General features: G+C 37.9%; 1 protein-coding gene across 1 annotated transcript in view; it reads right to left on the bottom strand.

Annotated features, from left to right (window-relative positions):
* Nucleotides 1–22,713, bottom strand: part of LOC306884773 (DNA nucleotidylexotransferase-like) — a gene marked incomplete at its 5' end in the record, with an annotated part of 120,203 nt that overhangs the window by 42,617 nt on the left and 54,873 nt on the right. Inside the window, 2 exons of the mRNA XM_079440960.1 lie at nt 11,155–11,238; nt 16,452–16,685. Coding sequence (XP_079297086.1) covers nt 11,155–11,238; nt 16,452–16,685 — 318 coding nt within the window. The remainder of the gene's footprint in view (nt 1–11,154; nt 11,239–16,451; nt 16,686–22,713) is intronic.

Here is a 22,713-nt window from a genome sequence, read left to right as displayed (position 1 = left end):
AGCGCTGGCCTTAAGTATGTTTAGCACTCGTCCCCGTCGGCGTGTGTGTGTGTTTCTGACTGAGCTCTTGCTCCTGATAGGAAATAAGTGATGTTTCCTGCAAATGAGGGAATATAAATCTGACTCTATCATAGAAGAGACACAAACACAACCCTCGGCCACGACACCCGGCCTTAAAGTCTGTGAACCACAGACCGATTAATCACACACCAGCACCTGGCTTTGACTAATTACCCTACAGGAGAAAACACACACACACACACACACACACACACACACACACAGAGACAGGTAAGGTAAAGGAGTAAGAATCACACACTAAAGATCCTCACAGGAGAATAAGATGCTTCCAGCTGCACGGTGACATTCAGACAGTCTGATAACGGCCTCTGGTTCTCCTCTAAAGCGCAGAGGTTGTTTTGGAGGTGTCTGCGGGGTCGGATGTCCCTCCTGTTTGGGGAGGGAACCCTTCTGTCTATAGCTGATGAAATCCTCCAATGTCCTCATTCATCAAAGCCCAGAACACATATTAATTATCGTCCACCTTCAGCTGAACAGTAGAGGACAAAGCAGCACCACACACACACACATATATACATTGACCCCTAAAGTATTCGGACACTTAAAACACACTTACATCTCATTGCATTAGATGACAGATTCAAATTTTCTGATGGAAATTAAACAGCAAGTGCTAATAGTCCATGTGAAGGTCATTTACACTATTGTAGGGTTTTCTGTTCCTCTTCTGCTCACCAAGTCTACATTTACTTGATTAAAAATACAGTAAAATTGTGAAATATTTATACAATATTAATACAATTTAATATAACTGTATTGTATGTGACTATCTGTTAAAATATAATTTATTTCTGTGATCTGCAGCTGTATTTTCAGCATCATTACTCCAGTCTTCAGTGTCACATGATCTTCAGAAATCATAATAATATACTGATTTACTGCTCAACAAACATTTCTGATTATTATCAATGTTGAAAACAATTGTGCTGCGCAATATTTTTGTGGAAAATGTGATCCATTTTATTTTTCAGGATTCATAGATGAATAAAAAGTTCAAAAGAACAACATTTATTTAAAATAAAAATCTTTCGTGGGATTACAAATGTCTTTACTGACACTTTTGATCAATTTAATGAATTCTTGATGAATAAAAGTATTTTAGACATTTAGACAAGACAGCATTTAGACAGCGTGAAGCATAAAACACCCCATAAAACACTTCCAGTGGTGATGTATTGAAACAGGAAATTGTTATTTTTTTCATATCATATTAACGATATCACAAATTCACACTCACGACTGCAAGACATCAGCATTTTGATTCATTTACCCCAGACGAGAAAGACTTTAAATGCCCATCTACTGTATAAAACTGATAAAACTTGATCAAACTAAAACAGCAGCCTTAATTTGGTCAGATTTAGTCCTCATAATGTAAAAGAAGATTTTTCAAAGCTGCAAATAAATTTACTGGGGTATGTTTTACAAAAATATATATATACTATTTTAGTGTTTCTACTTCAAAATGTCATGTTTAATTTAATGTGTTATTTGAAGACTATTTGTGAAATTTAATAGCTTTACTTTTTTTACACAATACATTTACACTGTACATTTTACAAGAAAATACAATTTCTCTCTTTATACTTCAAATGTTTAATTCAATGTTACTTGCAGCTTCTTTGTAATTTATTTGTCAAAATAGTTCCAAAGTAAATCCTGCATTGTAAACACAATTTTTGTCTTTCATGTTTAATTCAATGTGCTATTTCCAGTTTCTCTATAATTATTTGTGAAATTTTCCAGCAAGTTCTAAGTCAAAATTGTAAATCCTACACTGCAAATACATGCATATACATTATACATATATTATAGTTATATAGTTTTGAGTTGTAAATGAGACAAAGATCACTGAAGTACGTTTTATAAGAAAACACTATTTACGTCTTTTTACTTTTTACTTCAAATTTTAATATTAAATGTGTTATTTGCGGTTTCTTTGTAATTATTTTTTAAATTCACTAGCCTTTATAAGTCAAAAGTGCACTGCAAAAAAAAAAAAAGCTGTAAATATACATAAATATGCATATATATTGAAGTACGTTTTACAAGAAAATACTATTTCAGTGTTTAGTCAAGTCAGCTTTATTTATATAGCGCTTTTAACAATACAGATTGTGTCAAAGCACTTAACAGTATCAGATTGGAGGATAGAGTGTCAGTAATGTATAATAATAAGATTAAACACTCAATTTTCAGTTAAAGGCATTTCATTATTGAATTCAGTGATATCATTGTCTAGCTCAGTTTAGTTTAAAGAGTATCTGTGAAATCAGATACTATTTAAATAAATCAGATACAATTTCTGTGAAACTGCTAGAAATTAAGTGTCCCCAACTGAGGAAGCCAGAGGCGACAGCGGCAAGGACCCAAAACTCCCTCTGAGACAGAATGGAGGAAAAAACCTTGGGAGAAACCAGACTCAGTCGGGGGGGCAGGTCTCCTCTGGCCAGGTGATTATTGTTTATTTATTGTTTTAATTAAAATTTTAAATGTATTTTATTTCTATTTTTATATTGTTGCAATTTCTAACAATAATAGTATTATGTAGTTAGGCATTTTATTATATTTTTAGTTCTTTTATTTTTAGTTTTATTGTATTTTAAGTCGAGTTCTTCACTGGGGATATGTTTACACCTTCAAATTGTATATTTAATTCAATACTTGCAGTTTCTTTGTATTTATTTGTGAAATTTACTGGCAATTTCGGAGAGAAAACTGTAATCCTAAACTGTAAAAAAAAAAAAAAAAGAATTTCTGAAGTTCGTGAATGAAAACAAAGATTATTGGAGTATGAGAAAGTATTTAGAAGGAAACATTATTTTAGTCTTTCTACTTCTAAATTTAACATTAAATGTGTTATTTGCAGTTTCTTTGTAATTATTTGTGAATTTACTAGCAAAATTTTTCAAAGTAAATCCTACATTGTAAAAAAAAAATATATATATATATATAAGCTGTAAATAAAGATTATTGAAAATAGAAAATAGAGCTCGGTCTCATGAAAAGGCGTATAAATAGTACGCCAAAATACAAACATAAAATCATGCTGTTGATACACAGAAACTGGCTTTGGCGTGCATATGATACACACATGTTTGATATTCATATAATACACATTTTCCACGTGCATATGATACACTACCCTACAACCCTAATCCTACCCATTGCGTATCATATTCACGTCAAAGTCAATTTCTGTGTATAAATAGTATGCCAAATCGAAACAAACTTGTGCTATTAATACGTACTTTTTATGAGATTGGGTTGGAAAATACTATTTTATTAATACTTAATTAATAATATTTATTTGATGTTATTTGCAGTTTCTTGGTAATTATTTGTGAAATTTACAAGCAATTTCTAAGTCAAAACTGGTTCAAAGTAAATCCTACACTGTGAAAATAAAATAAGATTACTGAAGTATGTTTTACAAGAATTTAGCAAATTTACAAGCATTTTCTGAGTGAAAATCGCTTCTACTTTTCAGTGGACACTCATTTGTTTCAGTCCACCATCACATGCCAAGAAACATTACTGTGCAATTCAAAACTTGTTAGAAACTAATTACCAGCTTATGGAGGACGCTTCATCTTCAGCAGAGGCACTGGATGGATTTGCATAAGTGCTGGGATGTAATTGGTATAATTTGAGCATGTTCTGTTATTACCTCCCCTTAATCATTCTGTAATGTGACAAAGCCATCTCCGCCCATAGAGGAGATCACTGAACGAAGTTGGCGATCAAAGGAACTCGGAGTAACCTTGTCAAGTCAAGGCGCTGGATGATTAGCTAGCCCTGCCAAAACCACTACGCCACCCACGCTCATTTGTCAGAAACAGGACGGCGCACATTCATCCTTCAGAAAACATTCTGGCCAGAAACTGAGATGCAGAAATAGAATCAGAAATCAAATGCAAAACAGAAGTAAACTAGAGCACTTCGCCAGGATGAAAGTATCATTATCCCAGCGGTGGTAGGCAAATGTTCTTTCACTTAATTAAGCGTAAGAAGAAGAAATGAGCTGCTCTCCACACAAAAGCGCAACTCAACGGAGTGTGGAAACGACAGCGGCTTTGCGCCAGAGATACTTCATTGATCTTCATTAGCTCGATTAGGGCTTTAATGGGGCTTCGGGGTGGAAGAGCGAGCCGCGGCGCGCACCGACTCCATTACGAGGACATCCTCGAGCCGCTGACCTTCAGAGAAGACAACAAACTGATGAGTGTGCCAGACTGAGAGAGTGACGGATAAAGCATGTGTGCGCTCGACCTTCAGAAACCAGTTACGTGCATATGAATGACCAGGCAAAGTCATGTTTAGCAGTGGAAAAAAATAACCCAGAAATGGGCTGCAGTAACTGTCAATCTTAACCCTATAAAGCTACTGGATCATATCTGATGCATGCATTTCTGAGGCTATAAATGATTCAAAGTTTAATGTTAAACCTGTTTAAACCTAATCTACTCCATGTCTTCTGTCATCTGATTGATAGTTTAAAAGCTCTTTTAGTGCTGCTTCTCGTGTTTTTCTGCTGTCAAATCTTGACTGATTTTATCAAGTAAATGTCAGAATGACTGTAGTCATATTTCCAGATGAACACTTACTGAAGCAGCTCAGCTTTACTTGATTCTCCATCAATCATTTTTTTTTTTTTTTGTAAAATCAGTGCGTCTCAAATCTGATCTTCAGGATCTTTTGAGGAGCGTTTGTTTCCAGAAGCTTTACTTTCTCTGTTCTTCAGCGGAGGAATGATCTTCATCTCACATCTTCTGAGGAGCGTTTATTTCTTCATCTCTCAATCAGCATTGCATTGCATTACATTATATGTCTGGATCATTTGTCTCATCATATTATTGGAGATACAGAGCAACGACTGATATTTAGAACATTTCATGCCAGTAGTCTGCTATACTCTTATAAAGATCTCATTGCAGTGCTATTTTAACAATGACATACTATTATGATTTTTGTTAATATTTTGAATTAGATTATTTATTTTCTGTTTTCATTTCAATTTTAGTTAAAGTTTAAAATTATATAAGTCAAATTAAGTGAAAATGAGAAATGTTGCCTCAGAAAAAATTGTTTAGATTTTATTTTATTTCAGATTTTATTTCAAGTAACAATGTGTTTTTTAATATTTATTTATTTGCTTGTTTTAGTTACTTTTTGGTCATATAAATATCTGCATCTTCCCCAAATTGCTCCGTTTGAGTCTCTGAATAAAACAGAACTGTTTTTTCTTATAATACTAAAACACAACTTTTGCTTTTAGATTTTCTTTCTTTCTTTTGTCCAAAGGTTCAATAAACTCTTTCATTTGACAAAAATTTTTTAATGTGCCAGGCTTTACAAGGTTCAATGCATTTGAACGAAGCATCTCATGACCTTGAGATCTCCTCTATTCTTTGCTTTCGAATAAAACTCAACAGCGTCATTTATTTTTATGCATAAACCCAACCGATTCTCAAACTGTCGGCATGCTCTCTGCCCTTCCACTTCACATAAACATCTTAAAATAGTGATTTGTGCTTTCAAAAGTGTCAGACATTGACACTGAGAGTGGCAGGACGTGTCTTTCCCATCTCATGTGAAGTGGGCTTTTGACAAGATCATGCAAATGAACCAAAAGGGCACGACACCGGGTTCAGAGATGAGGACGTGCATGTATCACAATGTCCATCATCAAACAACCTTCTGCAGAGCATTTGACTTGTGTTTGCTGAAGTCATGCATCAGGTCATGTCTCTTATACAGCAGTGCATAATAATTCATTGCATTAGATTCAAATGCACAAATACTTTGGAAGCAAAACATAAATCATGAAAGATTTTTAAGTTTTAAAGTCAGCTTGCAATGAAATTTGCAACCCATTTCACTTCAATAAATATGATGCTTTCTAAGTGAAACAGAAGATTCAATGAGAAAAATTATAGAGTGGGATTTGATTTTATCCATTAAGAATTGATTGGATCATGAAAATGGCTGTTAAATATCAGAATAGAGTCAGTTGGATGTCAGCTGAAAAGGATCTTCGCTTTTATGAAAGATTACACAATCATTTTTTGTTGTTTGGAATAACAAGCACTGATGAATAACTCACAATAAAACCAAGAACATGTATTAGGGAAAAGGGGGACTTTTCAGCATCATTACCCCAGTCTTCAGTGTCACATGATCTTCAGAAATCATTCTAATATACTGATTTACTGCTCAATAAAATTTTCTGATTATTATCAATGTTGAAAACAGTTGTGCTGCACAATATTTTTGCAGAAACTGTGATATATTTTATTTTTCAGGATTCACAGATCAATAGAAAGTTCAAAAGAACAGCATTTATTTGAAATAGAAATCTTTTGCAACATTATAAATAATAAATGTGTTTACGGTCACTTTTGATCAATTTAATGCGTCCTTGATGATCCTGTAATCACCGTGTCGGAGGATGAGGTTCGGAGGGCGCTAAAGAAAGTGAACGTCAGGAAAGCAGCCGGACCTGATGGGATAACCGGCCGTGTTCTGAGGTCCTGCGCCGATCAGCTCGCTGATTTGTTCACTTCCATCTTTAATGAGTCCCTTGCTACCTCCGTGGTTCCCACCGCATTTAAAAAATCCATCATTATCCCTGTGCCAAAGAACAATAAACCCTCTTGCCTGAATGACTATCGCCCAGTTGCCCTCACATCTATAGTCATGAAGGTTTTTGAGAGACTTGTAAAGAGCCACATCTGCTCCTCCATCCCTGATACTCTGGACCCTCTTCAGTTTGCCCAAACAGATCTACTGACGATGCCATCTCTCACGTCCTCCACTCTTCCCTCACACACTTGGACAGCAACAATGGGAATTATGTAAGGCTGCTATTCATTGACTATAGCTCAGCTTTCAACACTATAGTCCCCATCAAGCTGGCTTCTAAACTCACAGACCTCGGCCTAAACTCCTCACTCTGTGACTGGATTCAAGACTTCCTCACCGGCAGACCTCAAGTGGTGAAAGTTGGCCAGTTCACCTCAAACTCCATCACCCTGAACGTAGGAGCCCCACAGGGCTGTGTCCTGAGTCCCCTGCTCTACTCTCTCTACACGCATGACTGCGTATCCTCTCACAGCTCCACATCTATTATCAAATTCGCTGATGATACTGTGGTTCTGGGCCTCATCTCCAACAACGATGAGACCGCATACTTGGATGAGGTAGAGAGACTCACATCTTGGTGCCAGGACAACTGTCTCTCTCTGAATGTGAGCAAAACTAAAGAGCTGATCATGGACTTTAGGAAGAGACAGCAGCAGCCCTACACTCCTCTTATGATCAGTGGGACCCCTGTGGAGAGGGTGAGTAGCTTCAAGTACCTCGGTGTAAACATCTCCGAGAACCTGACTTGGACTACACACATCCAAACAGGTTAAGAAAGCCAGGCAAAGACTGTACCATCTGCGACAGCTGAGGAAATTCAGGGTCTCACCAGCAATCCTGAAAACCTTCTATTCAGGGACCATAGAAAGTGTATTGACTCAGTGCATCTCAGTGTGGTATGGAAACAGCTCCAATCAGGACTGCAAAGCACTACAGAGAGTTGTGCGCTTAGCTGAGCGCATCTCAGGGTCTGCTCTCCCCTCTCTGCAGGACATCTACCTCAAACGCTGCAAAAGTAGAGCTGTTAAAATCTTCAAGGACTCTAATCACCCTGTTAACCGACTATTCACTTTGCTTCCATCTGGTAAACGCTTCCGTAGCCTGATGGCAAAAACTGAGAGACTTAGGAGGAGCTTCTTCCCCCAGGCCATCAGGCTCCTAAACTCTAACTCTGTGTCATAACATCACTTGACTCCATGTAAATATCACCATATCAATAAGCTATTCATAATTTTTTTCTACCTCATATTGCTGCTATTTAAATACCCTGTACAACTTTTTGCACATTCATCTTATTACTATCTAAGTCAACAACATACTGACCTGCACATTTATATTTATATTTATATTTTTTATCTTTTATTTTATTTTATTATTTTATTCTACTTTTCTTTTTCTTAATATTTGTATACTTTATAATTGCACTGTCCTTGGAGCGGACCTGACCTGACCTGCTGGTTATACTCTGTATAATTGTGTATGTGACAAATAAAAAAAATCTTGAATCTTGATGAATAAAAGTTTTTTTTTTTTTTTTTTTTTTTTTCAAACAGTAGTGTACATCACATGATATCAGTTGAGAAAGATTCAAACAGCTGGATTTTTGGCAAAAAATTGATCAGAAATTGATCATTTTGCAACTTATTGTGGGAACTGACTTTACACAGCCACTAAAAATCACCAAATCACTAGCTGAATAAATGCAATGACCTTCAGATGCTGTATTTTCTTTCCTGTCAGCGAGAGAACATATTTTCTAATGCACAACTTGATCTGAAATGCAAAACGTGAATCCTACAACTCGTTTTAAACAAACTGTCCATTTCGCTCCGTCCACCCCACAGTCAAGGACATTTGCTTGAACTAGAAAAGACAGAAGGACAATAAGATGAGAGAGAGATGACAGCTGCTACAGACTCCAGCATTTATCAATCTCTCTGCATTCAAGTCAGAGACTGAGAGATCGGAGAGTTTCTCCGGCGCCGTGACAAGATGCGTTATATTAACGCTGGCTCATTGGTGAAATCCTCCTGAGGAGTCTGGCCTGATTGTCTGTCAGCAGGCCTGCCGCTGAGCTGTCACAGCGACCGGTGCGGGCTGACTTTGACGGATTGCTGCGTTATGGAAAAATTGCAGGAAAATCAATGCATGTTAATATGAGGCGAGTACCATAACTAAGCCAGAAGCCACCGCCTGCCGCCCGTCGGGACCTCACGTTTGATTAGTCATTGTCGAGAAAAAGCCAATATATTTTTAAGCCCGACAGTTAATTTGCACCTCTGTAGAAAATAATTTTTCAATCAGTTTTTCTTTTTTTGCCAGTCTGAAATGTGTTTTCCATTAAAGTGCATGTTGTGTGTGTGTGTGTGTGTGTGTGTGTAGTCAGTCTGCTAATGTGCATGTGTTTATGTGTGTGCAAATGCATTAAAGGATGAAATCTCTGTGCAGAGGACTTATTTTATCAAAACACAATAACCAAAGCAATTTATTGCGCACAAACAAACCAACATTAACAGAGCTGAACACAATAAACATGATGAAATTATCAGCAGCTATTTAACATACGGCTCTAATGTCCATCATCAGAATATGAACGTGGTGATTCATATTTAGGACAGAGTCAAAACCCCATCATGCTATATGTATGTGCATTTCTGAATGAGGTCAAATTACTCTGATCCTTTTTATAACCTTTGAGCATGTATGGGATTTGCAATAATTGCCTCAAAACATTCATATATGTCAAGATAAACTGTCTGCTCCTCATATTTTATTTAGTTCAAGAAATAAGCAGATTTTCTGATGTGTCTGATGAAGGCAATCTAGTCACAATGCTCCAGTGGTTGCTAGGGTGTTGCTATGCAGTTGATATGGTGTTAAGCTATTGTCATAGCAACACTTCTGGTGGTTTTCTGATGTGGCTGATAAATACAATCTAGTCACAAATTTGTTCCAGTGGTTGCTAGGGTGTTGCTATGCAGTTGTCACAGTAACAAACCTGATGGTTTTTGGATGTGTCTGATGAACAATTTAGTCACAATGCCCCAGTGGTCGCTAGGGTGTTGCTATGCAGTTGTCAAAGCAACAAGTCTGATTGTTTTCTGATATGTCTGATGAACTCAATCGTGTGTCACACTCATTTAATACCAATACAATTCCTGATACTGAATTGAGTTTTAATTGAGGCAGCAAACACAATGCTGAATTTAAATAAACTGAAATTCAAAGAAATTCATATGACTGTCATTTTGAACTAGAAAAGCAAAAACAATCTTTGAATGCTGGCTTGTTTGAAAGTTTCAAAAGCTTTGAAGTTTGAAGTTTACAGGCCGCACAGATCGATATAGGTACACAGATCTATTTATATTTCCAATTCAACTTCCTGTGAGCGGTGGCCAATTCAATTCAGTTCAATTCAATTCACACTCATGAATGGAAAGAGCGCCAGTTCTTCAGTTCCCAATTTGGTCCAAAACTAACACACACACACACACACCTGCCAGTGTTTTATAATCATGTTTTTCCTATGCATGGTATAACTGCCTTAACTACTTAAAGTATAAGACTGCTATAAATCTTACAATAGAGAAAAGAGCATCTGAAGCAACACATATCATCAGAAGATTCACCAAGCATTTACATATAAATCATAATTGCAGAAAAAAACATCAACTCACTGTTTATTCATGTGAACAGCGGACAGAAACCATAGACTAACTCATAGAGACAAGTCACCTACATCAACATCTGTTCGTCTAATCGCCCAGATTCACTCGGGTGAGTGGAGACGCTAATCTAATCGCTTTTGTTCTTTTTTCAGAAAAAAATCTAATAAAATTACAGACTGGACCTCTAGGAAGTTTAATGAAACTCCTGCTCTCTGAACTCAATCAACACTAAACGGGACGAAAGCAGAGACAGGAAAACCTGCTGTTCTCTGTGGAAAATAAAAACACTGAATGCTGAATCTGATTGTAAAGCATCAAAGATTCAGCCACATGACAGCCGTTTAGTTTCGACTTTCTATATACAGCCTTCATATTCAACAATTCCCAGCTATTTTCATGTCATGAAAGTACAGCTCCTAATCGGGAGGATTAGGAAAGGAAAATCTTAGAAGCTTGTCAAGAATACATTTCAATTCATGACAAATCGTCAAAATCTGACAACAATAGTATGTTAAAAAGCCTGTATTTTTCATGCCGATCTGGTGAACGCACATGCAACCTGGAGAATAAAAGCAGCCGGTGACTCTTACAAAAGGTCTTTTAACTGAAAGACCTGCGCTCCCACAGGCATCATACTGAGTGTTGCAATTTCTCACATATACCTTTTCTGATCAGTAACAGTGTTCAGTGTATTCATGAGGAGTTTTGTGTGCGTGCGTGCGTGCGTGCGTGTGTGTGTGTGAGAGAGAGTGGGTCGTACCGTTGCTTTGTCGTACAGCACATGATTGTCCAGCAGTTTTCCTCGCTCCAGTCTGGCGAATCGTCTCAGGTCTCTTTCAAACAGCTGGAAAGAGAACAGAAAACGGAGTTCAAATATTCTACTTTCTATGGTTTTACCATGTTCTTTGCAAATTAACATGGTAATATCATGCTATTTATGGGACCTTCATTCAACCAAGTTAGTTTGAAAAGAATTGTTCAACAAACCTGCATTTAGTTGTTCACAGATCAGTATATTAGAATGATTTCTGAAGGATCATGTGATACTGAAGACTGGAGTAATGATGCTGAAAATTCAGCTTTGATTACAGCAGTCAATTACATTTTAACAGATTCATATTGAGAACACATTTTTATAAAAAATATATATATTTTTATTTAAAATAATCATATTCCAAATGCATTACATAATAATAATGATAACAATAAAAATACTTTTATTTTTCATTAAAATTATATATTCATAAAATTGTTTATATATATATATATATATATATATATATAAATAAAGCTGGTTATTATGTATTTAAAACCCATTCCATTTATTAGGACTATTACAGAAATTACTATTACCATTTCATTTATACATGACATACAAATATGTATAACATTAAATTGATTAATTTGTTAAAACAATGTAATACACACACACACACACACAAACATATATTAAAATTATAGATTAAATGCATCACATAAATGTTGATATTGATCCAGGAACCCATGATATTTGTGTAAATCACACTGTGCATTATAATATGGGACTGTCTGATCAGATACAGATAATATTACCAGAGCACAGCGAGTTCCCGCTCGTACACAAATAGAATAATCTAAAGAATAAACCATTAAACTGTAGAGGGTCTGCAATATTATGGAGTTTGTTATTTCTTGTTTATATATTTCCCTTGAGCAAATAAAGCAGTTAAATGAGATTTAAAGTGAACCTGAACACACCACCGTGCACTGATGCTGTTGTTTATGGCATTAAGCATCATGAATCTCTTTAGAGACTCTTATCGTGGCCAGCAGACCTTTTTAAACGCTTCTCCATTAAGCTCTTCAAACATACAGTGCTTTTAATGTTTTCTGTCATTATCTAAAGCTCCTCTAGGTCACGGCTGCTCGGGTTGGAAATAAACACCACTACTGGATGCCATGAAGAGAGAACGCATAAATGAATAAATGCATGAATTCATTTTAAAGTACTCCCAACTTCTAATGAGATGCACATAATGGTATGATTTATTAATTATGATCAGCTTCAGAAAAACAAACTTCCTCCCGTTCTCCATCTTGGTTGCCCTCGAACGGCTGCAACGATCCGCGGGTGCTGAAGGCATCATGGGATAGCGAAGCCCAGGAGGCGGTGAGTGGGAGAATGTAATTACAGCTGATGGGTCGAGCTCGGCGTGGAGTGGCCGGCCTGCAGACTCACGCACAAGGTCAGGGGTCATCTATAAACAGCTCGAGTCAAACTCTATCCATCTCTGACGCCCCTAAAGACTTTCCTCTGTGCTTATGGGACAGAAACACAATAGACGGAGTCTATTGTGGAGTCTGTCGGATACTGTATGTACACTATTTAGGCCATTTAAGATTTATATGAACTGCATAAAAAATCTGCATCCTTTTTGATTACACAGCTTTAAAACAAACAAACTAATAAACTCAATGTCATTCATATATCTCTGTCACACACTGTAAAAAAATTATATTATCAATAAGTCACGGAAACATATTTTCCATTACTTTAACTCAAATTAATTTAACTAATTTCAAATTTGGTTCCCATTCAGTCGGTCACTCCGTTACGTCGGATGACCGATGAAATTGGGATCGCGCCAGAGAAACCAATCCACTTCGAGTGTAACTAAACGAGCCAATGGACATTGGCATGCGATCAATGCATCCAGCTGCCACTGATCACAGCGTGAGTATAAGAGGCAACAGGTGCACCACATTAATTCATCCTTTCGCTTCGGAGCCGAGTGGCGGTGCATCACTGCTGCTCTCCTATCCTGCGAGTCAGAAAGAGCGAGCGAGTGTTGGCGTTACAGCGCAGCAGCAGTGGTCGCGATCTCACAGGAAGGAAAATCAATTTCCATGAGGACTGTCACACTAGGAGTGAGCGGTGGCCAGCTCCCCTGCATGCTTCAGCACTGAAAGAGTAAATTTCTCTAAAAGAGCAACACGGGTGATCGCGTATTTTTAAAGATTATCGCCTGTGCTTTTTTGGGTGTGGTCGTTTCCTGGCACCTCAGGACGGTCATGATCGCTGCCTTACGTGTCTGGGCATTTAGCACACTGAGGAAGCTTTCGTGGATGGCTCATGTTCTTTTTGTGGGGACATGACCATCTCGGAGTTGCGTAATAGACTCTGTTATGTCAAACATGGCTGAGTCCCTCTGCCTCTGCCGCGATCCAGTATTCGTCCGCTGCATCCGGTGGCGTCAGAGGTGATTTGAGGATTACGGGGAGGGCTTCCCCAAGTGGAGCTCCTCACCCCTCAAGCACTCTGCAACCGGTGGAGCTGCCGAAGGAGCGCGCTGGGCCCTCTGCTGGACGTTGCCCCCTTTGGGTGTGGTAGCGTTGTCCGGGCCAGACACTTTTGTTCCGCCCAAAACTTCAATAAAAGAGCGGTTTCCTCAGTCTCTGGGTCTCAAGAGGGGGAGAGTTGCGAGCTGTGCATCACGGGTTCGCTTCCCTTCTCTTCTTTCGCCGGGTCCCTGTGTTCCACCTTGCTGCCCCACCGCGGGCACATCGGTGGCCCTGTTGGTCCTACTGGCACGGTCTCTCGGAGCCTGGCTAGCGCTCCCCAGTCCGTCTCGGTGGCTCCTGCGAACCATCAGACTTGGCTATACGATTCAGTTCGTCCGGCGTCCCCCCAAGTTCAGGGGCATCCGGTTCACTTCAGTCAAGGCCGTCGATGCCCCTGTCTTACGTGCAGAAATCGCAGTCCTGCAGGCGAAGGACGCGATAGAGCTGGTCCCACCATCCGATATGTGGTCGGGGTTTTACAGCCCTTACTTCATTGTGCCCAAGAAAAGCGGTGGGTTACAACCGATCTTGGATCTGCGAGTTTTGAACCATGCACTTCACAAGATGCCGTTCAAAATGTTGACGCAAAGGCGCATTTTCGGGTGTGTCTGTCCCCTAGACTGGTTTGCAGCGATCGACCTGAATGACGCGTACTTTCATGTCTCGATTCTCCTGCGACACAGGCCATTCGTGCGATTCGCATTCAAAGGTCGGGCATATCAGTACAAGGTCCTGCCCTTCGAGCTGTCCCTTTTGCCTCACGTCTTCACTAAAGTCGCAGAGGCGGCCCTTGTTTCCCTGAGAGAACGAGGTGTGCGCATCCTCAGCTACCTCAACGACTGCACAGTCTCGAGAGCAGTTGTGCACACACAGGGACCTGGTGCTCAGGTACCTCAGCCAGTTGGGCCTTCGGGTCAATTGGGAAAAGAGCATACTCGTGCCAACGCAGAGGATCTCTTTTCTCGGCATGGAGTTGGATTCGGTCAACCAGACAGCACACCTCACCCAGGAACATGCTCAGTCGGTGCTGAACTGCCTCAAGACTTTATCAGGCAGGACAGTGGTCCCACTGAAACACTTTCAGAGGCTCCTAGGGAATATGGCTGCAGCTGCTTGGTTCTGCTCGGTCTGCTCCATATGAGACTGCTTCAGCACTGGCTCCATGGCCGAATCCTGAGGTGGGTGTGGAAACGCGTACTCACCGGGTTCAGATTACACCAGCCTGCCGCAAAACCTTCAGCCCGTGGTCAGATCCCTCATTCCTTCAGGCAGGAGTGCCCCTGGAGCAGGTATCCAGGCATGCTGTGGTATTCACGGATGCCTCGGACACCGGCTGGGGAGCCACGTACAATGGACACGCAGTGTCAGGGGTATGGACGGATCCCCAACTGCGTTGCCATATCAATTGCCTCGAGCTGCTGGCAGTACACCTTGCCTTCAGCAGCCTCAGAGAGCGTCTTCAGGGCAAGGACGTTCTGGTCCGTACGGACAACACTGCAACCGTTGCGTATATGAACCGGCAAGGCGGTTTATGCTCTCGTTGCATGTCGCAACGGAGGATGGAGGACGAGGAGCAGGTCTTGTTAGTGGCTCCATATTGGCCCAACAGGGCCTGGTTCCCGGAACTCATGCTCCTCGCGACAGCCTCTCCCTGGCTGATTCCTCTGAGGAAGGATCTGCTTTCTCAGAGACGGGGCACCCTCTGGCACCCACGTCCAGACCTGTGGAAACTCCATGTGTGGTCCCTGGATGGGACACGGAGGTTCTAGGTGAACTACCCCAGGTGGTAGCACTCACTATCGCTTCAGCACGTGCGCCATCCACAAGACGGGCCTATGCTCTGAAGTGGAACCTGTTCGTCGAGTGGTGTTACTCTCACCATGAGGACCCCCGGAGATGTTCGATCAGAGCCGTGCTTTCCTTTTTGTAACAAGGGTTGGAGAGTAGGCTCCACCCTTAAAGGGATAGTTCACCCCAAAATGAAAATTTGCAATTAATTTACTCACCCTCAGGTCATCTAAGGTGTGGGTGACTTTTTTTCTCCAGTAGAACAGAAAAGATTTTTAGGTGAAACCGTTGTCCTTGGTGATTCATAAAATGGAGGTCAGTGGCTGCCGGTTTTTGAGATAAAAATAAAATATATAAAAACATGTCCAAATCAATACCCGTGGCTCCTGGCGATACATTGAGGTCTAATGAAGCGAAACGATCGGTCTGTACAAGAAAATGAACACTATTTACAACAGTATTGCCTTTAATCCACAGCCTGGGCAACCGGCTGTCAGCGCGTGCACGACTGTCTATAGAGCGCGACCTCTCGGTCCCCATGACAACGGATTCACGGGTGAGATACTGATGACGCTGTTTATTTACAGAGTGAGAGTAATTCACAGAAATTATTAACAAACTAATTAACTGACTAACTGTATGCACATATATAAATTTTATACATTTCAAAATTATGATTAATTTATATAAAATGAAATCACTAATAATACACTATTCAAAGATTTATTTTATTTATTTATCTATTTTAGAGCAGAACTGACAAATATGCATCACATTAAGTTTAGTAGTTTGTTAATGTTAAAACTGTGTACTCCAAATGCATGGACATTTGATATGCAATTCAAATATATAAATCTTAAATTTATGCCTAAATATTTTTCTGAGCATGTGAAAGATGTGTCAGGATTGTGCTTGATTTTTGGGTGATCTATATATCTAAGCTCGTACCGTGGATCCCGACCATCCCAGCAGTGCATAAGCGAAGCGCTCCAGCGGCGGAGCCACCAGATCCACACGCACGGCTCTCCAGTCCCGTCCAGCTCTTGCATCCGTCTCCTGCTCACGCTTCAGCTTCACGATCAGGAAACACTTGCTGAAATGATCCATGGCCTCGAAGCGGTGAGTCGGCAGCTGCCGCAGGTCAAAGGTCGACTCCTGGAGGTCTGAGTACAGCAGGATATTCTGAGTAAAAAATAGAGAGAAAATATAAAAACATCTACATTTTATCCTTATTCGTTTTGTTTTCACAATACAAGCATATGTGACCCTGGACCACAAAACCAGTCATAAGGGTAAATTTTTTTAAATTGAGATGTATACATTATATGAAATAAGCTCCATTGATGTATGGTTTGTTAGGACAGGACAATATTTGGCTGAACTACAACTATTTGAAAATCTGGAATCTGAGGGTGCAAAAAAATCAAAATATTGAGAAAATCTCCTTTAAAGTTGTTCAAATGAAGTCCTTAGCCATGCATATTACTAATCAAAAATTAAGTTGATATATTTACGGTAGGAAATGTACAAAATAGCTTCATGAAACATGATCTTTACTCAATGATTAATCCTAATGATTTTGGCATAAAAGAAAAATGGATAATTTCGACCCATACAATGTATTGTTGGCTATTGCTACAAATATACCTGTGCTACTGATGACTGCTTTTGTGCTCCAGGGTCACAAATGTGGTTTTGCTTTGTTTTAATTTATTAAAGCAGTATTGCATGTACCACATGAATTAACGGTGAATAAATAAGACAAAAATCCTCAAATAAAAATAACCTCTGCAAACAGTTGTTACAGTCCTCCTGCATTTATTTTCCAGACAAAACATCAATATTTTTCTGCATAATTTTGCAATTTGTCTTTGTTTTCCTCTCATACTCCATGTTAACCAAATGGAAATGAAAAAGCAATGCATTTTGTAGTTTGCGGTTCCACTGAACCGTTCTGAAGCCATCGGCCCACACCGATGAAGCCTGATGTAATTTGCACCTTGAATAAGGGTTTGCTTGATTTAACAAATGATTTGGTGTCTGACAGACAGAAGTCGTTATTTGCAGACACAGAGCACCAGCGCTAAATAAACTCAACAAAGCCGTGTGATTGGACTGAAGTGTGCTAATAGTCGAACCGTTGAGCCGTTCACCAAACCTCAATCACTTCCCATTCCGTTAAAGAATACAGAACCTGAAATACAATTTCTCTTAAATTATAAGTCTGGATCCCAGAGCAGACGGAAGTCTTTCTCCATCTGCGCTAAATGGTTCCACTCCACAAGAAATAAAATCAATTCACGACTCCTGCTCTGTACAGTCACAATAAATAAAGAGCAGCGTAGCTTTAAATGAAGAGAGAGAGAAAGAGAATGCAATGTATGGACAGAAGAATGAAGGCCAAGAAATGGGCGCAGCCTTATTTTACAATTATTGAGATACTATTTTAAATTAATATTTTAATTGATTTTATTTTAGTATCATTGACAGTTGACATTATTCATTAATATTAATATTAATAAAGTCATTATTAATATTTTGAATTTGTATATATAATTTACTATTTTATTGTTTTTATGTGTTTTTATATTTTTAATTATTTACATGTTGTAATTATTAATATTATGAATGAGTATTCATTATTTTATTATTAGGTCTTATTTATATTTTAGTTTTATTTATATTTTCTAATTATTTCATTTTTATATTTTTATTGGAATTTTTGTTAAAGTTTTAGCAAAGTTGTTGTTTTTATCATTCATGCATTTATTTATTTAATGTCTCTATAGTTTTTACTAATCTTTATTTCAGTTTTAGTTATTCTAGTACATCATCTGCTAAATAAAAATGAGATATGCTGCTTTGGCAGCTAACTGAAATAGGTTTAATTTGAAATGCTAAAATTAATAAAACTGACATGAAATATATTCAAGCTCAATAAAAAACTAAAACTAATAAACAAAAAATGAATAAAATAAATAAACAAAAACAAAAGCACACAAACTAAAATTTCATATTAATAATATATATAATATAAATGTATTAATATTAATATAAAAAAAATATATGTGAACGAGTACTATAATAGAATATAAACACTAAAATAACAGAAAAATAAGAAGGAAAAAAGGTAAAGGAATAAAGGGTAGATGAAGAAAGCTAGACCGACAGAAAGACAGAGAAAAAAAACTAAAACTAATGAGCAAGTCAAGAGAGTTTGTATGAGAGCAGAGAGGCAAATAAACAGATGAGGGAAGGAAGGAAGGAAGAGGAGAAAAAAGATGGAGAATTGATTTCCGCCGCTCTGATTATCCAGCGCCTGACGGGGGCAGAACTAAGACGATTTACATTACAAATTGTCAGTTTAATTGCAGCACCCTTAATAACGGTCGCTCTACTGTATCCCTCTCACAGGCCATAAATCTGCAGCGCTCGTCTTAAAGCGCAATAACTGCCAGAGACTTCCAGCTCCCGCCGCCCTCTCCATCTGTTAAACCCACAGACCAGTCCTGTAACCCTGTGTAAAAATCACCTCAACGCCTGCCGTACGCTTCTCTGAACCACACTCTGATACTGAGACACATGATCACTCAGCAGATGCTATCACGTTTAACCCAGATGTTTTTCTTAAAAAGTCAACAGTATTTCATTTTCATGAAGGAACCACAGGGGTTTGTGAGCTGATGAAAGCGTAACAATTAAATATATAAATCTAAAATTAAAATAAATAATTTTCAAAAACAATAATAATAAAACACTGTCTTCTGATCACCAAGGCTGCATTTATTTGATCAAAAATTAAATAAAAAATTTGAAATATTATTGCAATTTAAAATAACTCTTTTCTTTGTGAATATATTGTAAAATGTAATCAAAACTGTATTTTCAGCATCATTACTCCAGTCTTCAGTGTCACATGATCTTCAGAAATCATGCTATGATGCTGATTTTAAATTTAAAACTGTTTTCTATTTGAAATTCCGTCAAAGTTTCCACAAAAATATTAAGAAACAAAACACTGATAATAAAAAGAACCATTATTAATAATTAACCACCACCAATAATAATTCAAATCAGTATATTAGAATGATTTCTGAAGGATCATGTGACACTGAAGACTGGAGTAATGATGCTGAAAAATCAGCTGTGCATCACAGAAATAAATTACAGTTTACAGTATATTCACATAAAGTACAGCAATTTCAAATTGTAAAAGTATTTCACAATTCGTACTGTATTTTTGATCAAATACATGCAGCCTTTGTGAGCAGAATAGACTTTTGACCACTAGTGTATTAAAACAAGGATAAATATTTCATTTGTTTATCTGCATAATATATGACCATTAAATAACATCAGAGAATCTGCTAATGTGTTATTTAATTATTGAAATATTAACTTCAAATATTTCAAGTAAATATTTTACATCAAACAGGTTCAGCTGACAAAAAAACAATTGTAAATCCCTGTCATATATGAAGAGTATAGACAATCCACCTGGATTTTGTAGAATTTTTTCTTATTTTCGTGGCCTAAAATTACTGAATTTTTCTTAAAAATGTACTAAATATGCTTCAAGAAAAATATTACACGTCAAACAGGTTGTGACAAAAAAGTTTGTGAATCTGTCATATAATAAGAGAATAGATAATCCCACCACAATTACTTTTTTCTGATTTTTGTGGCCTAAAATAACAGAAAATAACAGCTTTTCTCAAAAATTGCAGAAATATTTGGCATTGTTTTGTGTTGTTTTACAGTAACATCCTCACCAATAATCATCATGTATACTGATGTATTGTGTTAGTGACAGTAAGAGTACAATTATCTGTAAATACATTTGTGCATAATTACTGAAAGTGTGGATTGTATTACTTAATATGGCTTCTCCCATTTTATGCTAATATTTTTTTGGCTAAAATTGCTGAAATTAGACAAAAAAATGCTAGTGACTGCAAATAATGCAGTTTGCTTGATGCTGCAATAAATTCTACAATTGCACAATCACAGAGTCCTGTATAGAGCTATAAAATGAATGTGAAGAGCAGCTCAGATCATTTGATCATGAGTTCATATTGAAATCTCTGTGATATTTTAGATTTCAAATCTGAGCACAGTTTGAGATGCTGTTGAGATCTCATTGAGGTCTAAAGAAACAACTAATACTACATAAACTAGATCTAATTTGCGAATTTGCACTCGGGCTGCATCTGAGCGCTCAGGGCTGCTGTATCTGTCCCGTACAGTATACGTGAGATTAGGATTAGAGCATCTCTCATCACAGGAGCCAAAGGTGTCCATATGGAGCACTATTTCCTGTGCATCTGTGCTTTTGCATTTACGTTTGCCCACTACTTCGTATGCGATGGGAGAGGACTTTGCAACACTTCACTTTTGGCAGCGAATGTGGGGCTGAAGCTGCACCGTATGAATCTAAAGCACAGGAAAGATGAAGTTTAACAGAATGAATTTAGATGCTAACATTTACAAGTGCGTTCACACCGACAGCGATTTACACTTATAAAGTTTTGCATTTTAGATTTATGCATTTAAAAGACACTTTTACATTTAGATTTGCATTTATGCATTTATTAAACACTTTTATCCCAAGAGACAATAGAGAAATACAAGCAATCGTGTGTCCAATGCCTTTTATAGACTCATACTGTATGTACAGCTTTGTGAAAGTAAAGGCAGAATTCCCTGGTCTTGCAGCTGTGAAACAACGAGGCGTTTTCATTCACAATCACAGGGAACATTTCACTTCCTGACACAGAGATAGAGCTACGCACAGTACTGCGTTCCTGCAGTGCTTTGCATCATACTACAAGCCATTATTTAATCAGAAAACATCTTAGCAGTCCTCAATGCATTGCATTCATCTGATTAAAATGAATTATAGTAGTAAGTGCAGTCCATACATCTGTATGCATTCAGTTGGGCTGAATTCATATAGGAATAGTTCACCTAAAAATGAAAATATTCGGAACATTTAGTCACCCTCAGGCCATCCAAGATATAGATGAGTTTGTTTCTTCATCAGATTTGGAGAAATGTAGCATTGCATCACTTGCTCACCAATGAGTGCCGTCAGAATTATGGATTATCGACTCGCATTTTAGTTAAAAACAGCTTAATGATGGATTTGTTTCAGCTTTTGTCTTCTCAAGATGTTAACTGATGGACTGGAGCAGTGTGTATTACTTGTGGATTATTGTGATGTTTTTATCAGCTATTTGGACTCTCATTCTGAAATATGTTACATTAGAGGGTTGCAAATATGGTTTCATGTTTACTTAGAGATAAAAAAATAAAATTTTTATAAAAAAACAATCCATGCTAAGGTGACAGCTACAAGATCAGTGTTTTTTTTGTTTTTTGTTTTTTAAATCAACACTATCTGATGCTTCAGCATTTTTATGCATTTGATGTTTTTTTCCGGGCTCTTTTGAAGGCCAGGACAAACAGCTGACGCAGAGAACAACAGAAAGTGTGTCACCATGACGACGGCTGATGTAATGTCACATTGGCAGCGAGCAGGAGTTGGAGGCTTCAAACCCGCTGCCCCGAGAGAAAAGATTAGCTTTTGTTTGCACAGCATGTTTGAACCGCGCCGCCTTTGATTCACCAGCTTCTGCTGCAACTGTTGAACGTGATTGCTGAAATTGCTGTGCAGCGGTAGATCACAGCATGCATAGTGCGCATAATTCTTTAAGGAAATTACACATGACTGACTTCACGTCCGCTCGCTATTTGAAAAATGCATTCGACAGGAGAGAAGTAATGCAGTGGAATGCAACTATTTAAGGCCAAATGCAAATGCTTGGGTAACATTGTACATGATGCAAAATTTAAAACTTGCATTATTTTGTGTATAAGTGAAGTTTACTGTTAAGTGCACTGATGTTAAACTCATTTTGGATAATAAAGTTTATTGTTAAATTCTTAAATACCCTGCCTCCATTACATATATTTGTCACATCATTATGAGTGTTTGATCACCACATTTGAGTTATCATTGCTAAAAATGTCATATATATATATATATAATATATATATATATATTCTGTTTATGTATATACTGTATTCTATATACAGTACCAGTCAAATGTTTGGACACACGAATGGGAAGTGTCCAAACTTTTGACTGGTACTGTACTATAATATACACAAAGAATATCGGCCGATATATTGATATCAGACTTTTTTA

The sequence above is a fragment of the Barbus barbus genome (assembly GCF_936440315.1).
Source record: "Barbus barbus genome assembly, chromosome: 18".
NCBI lineage: Eukaryota > Metazoa > Chordata > Actinopteri > Cypriniformes > Cyprinidae > Barbus > Barbus barbus.
Note: the sequence above shows the minus strand (reverse complement) of the source record. Positions and strands in the feature narration are given on the sequence as shown.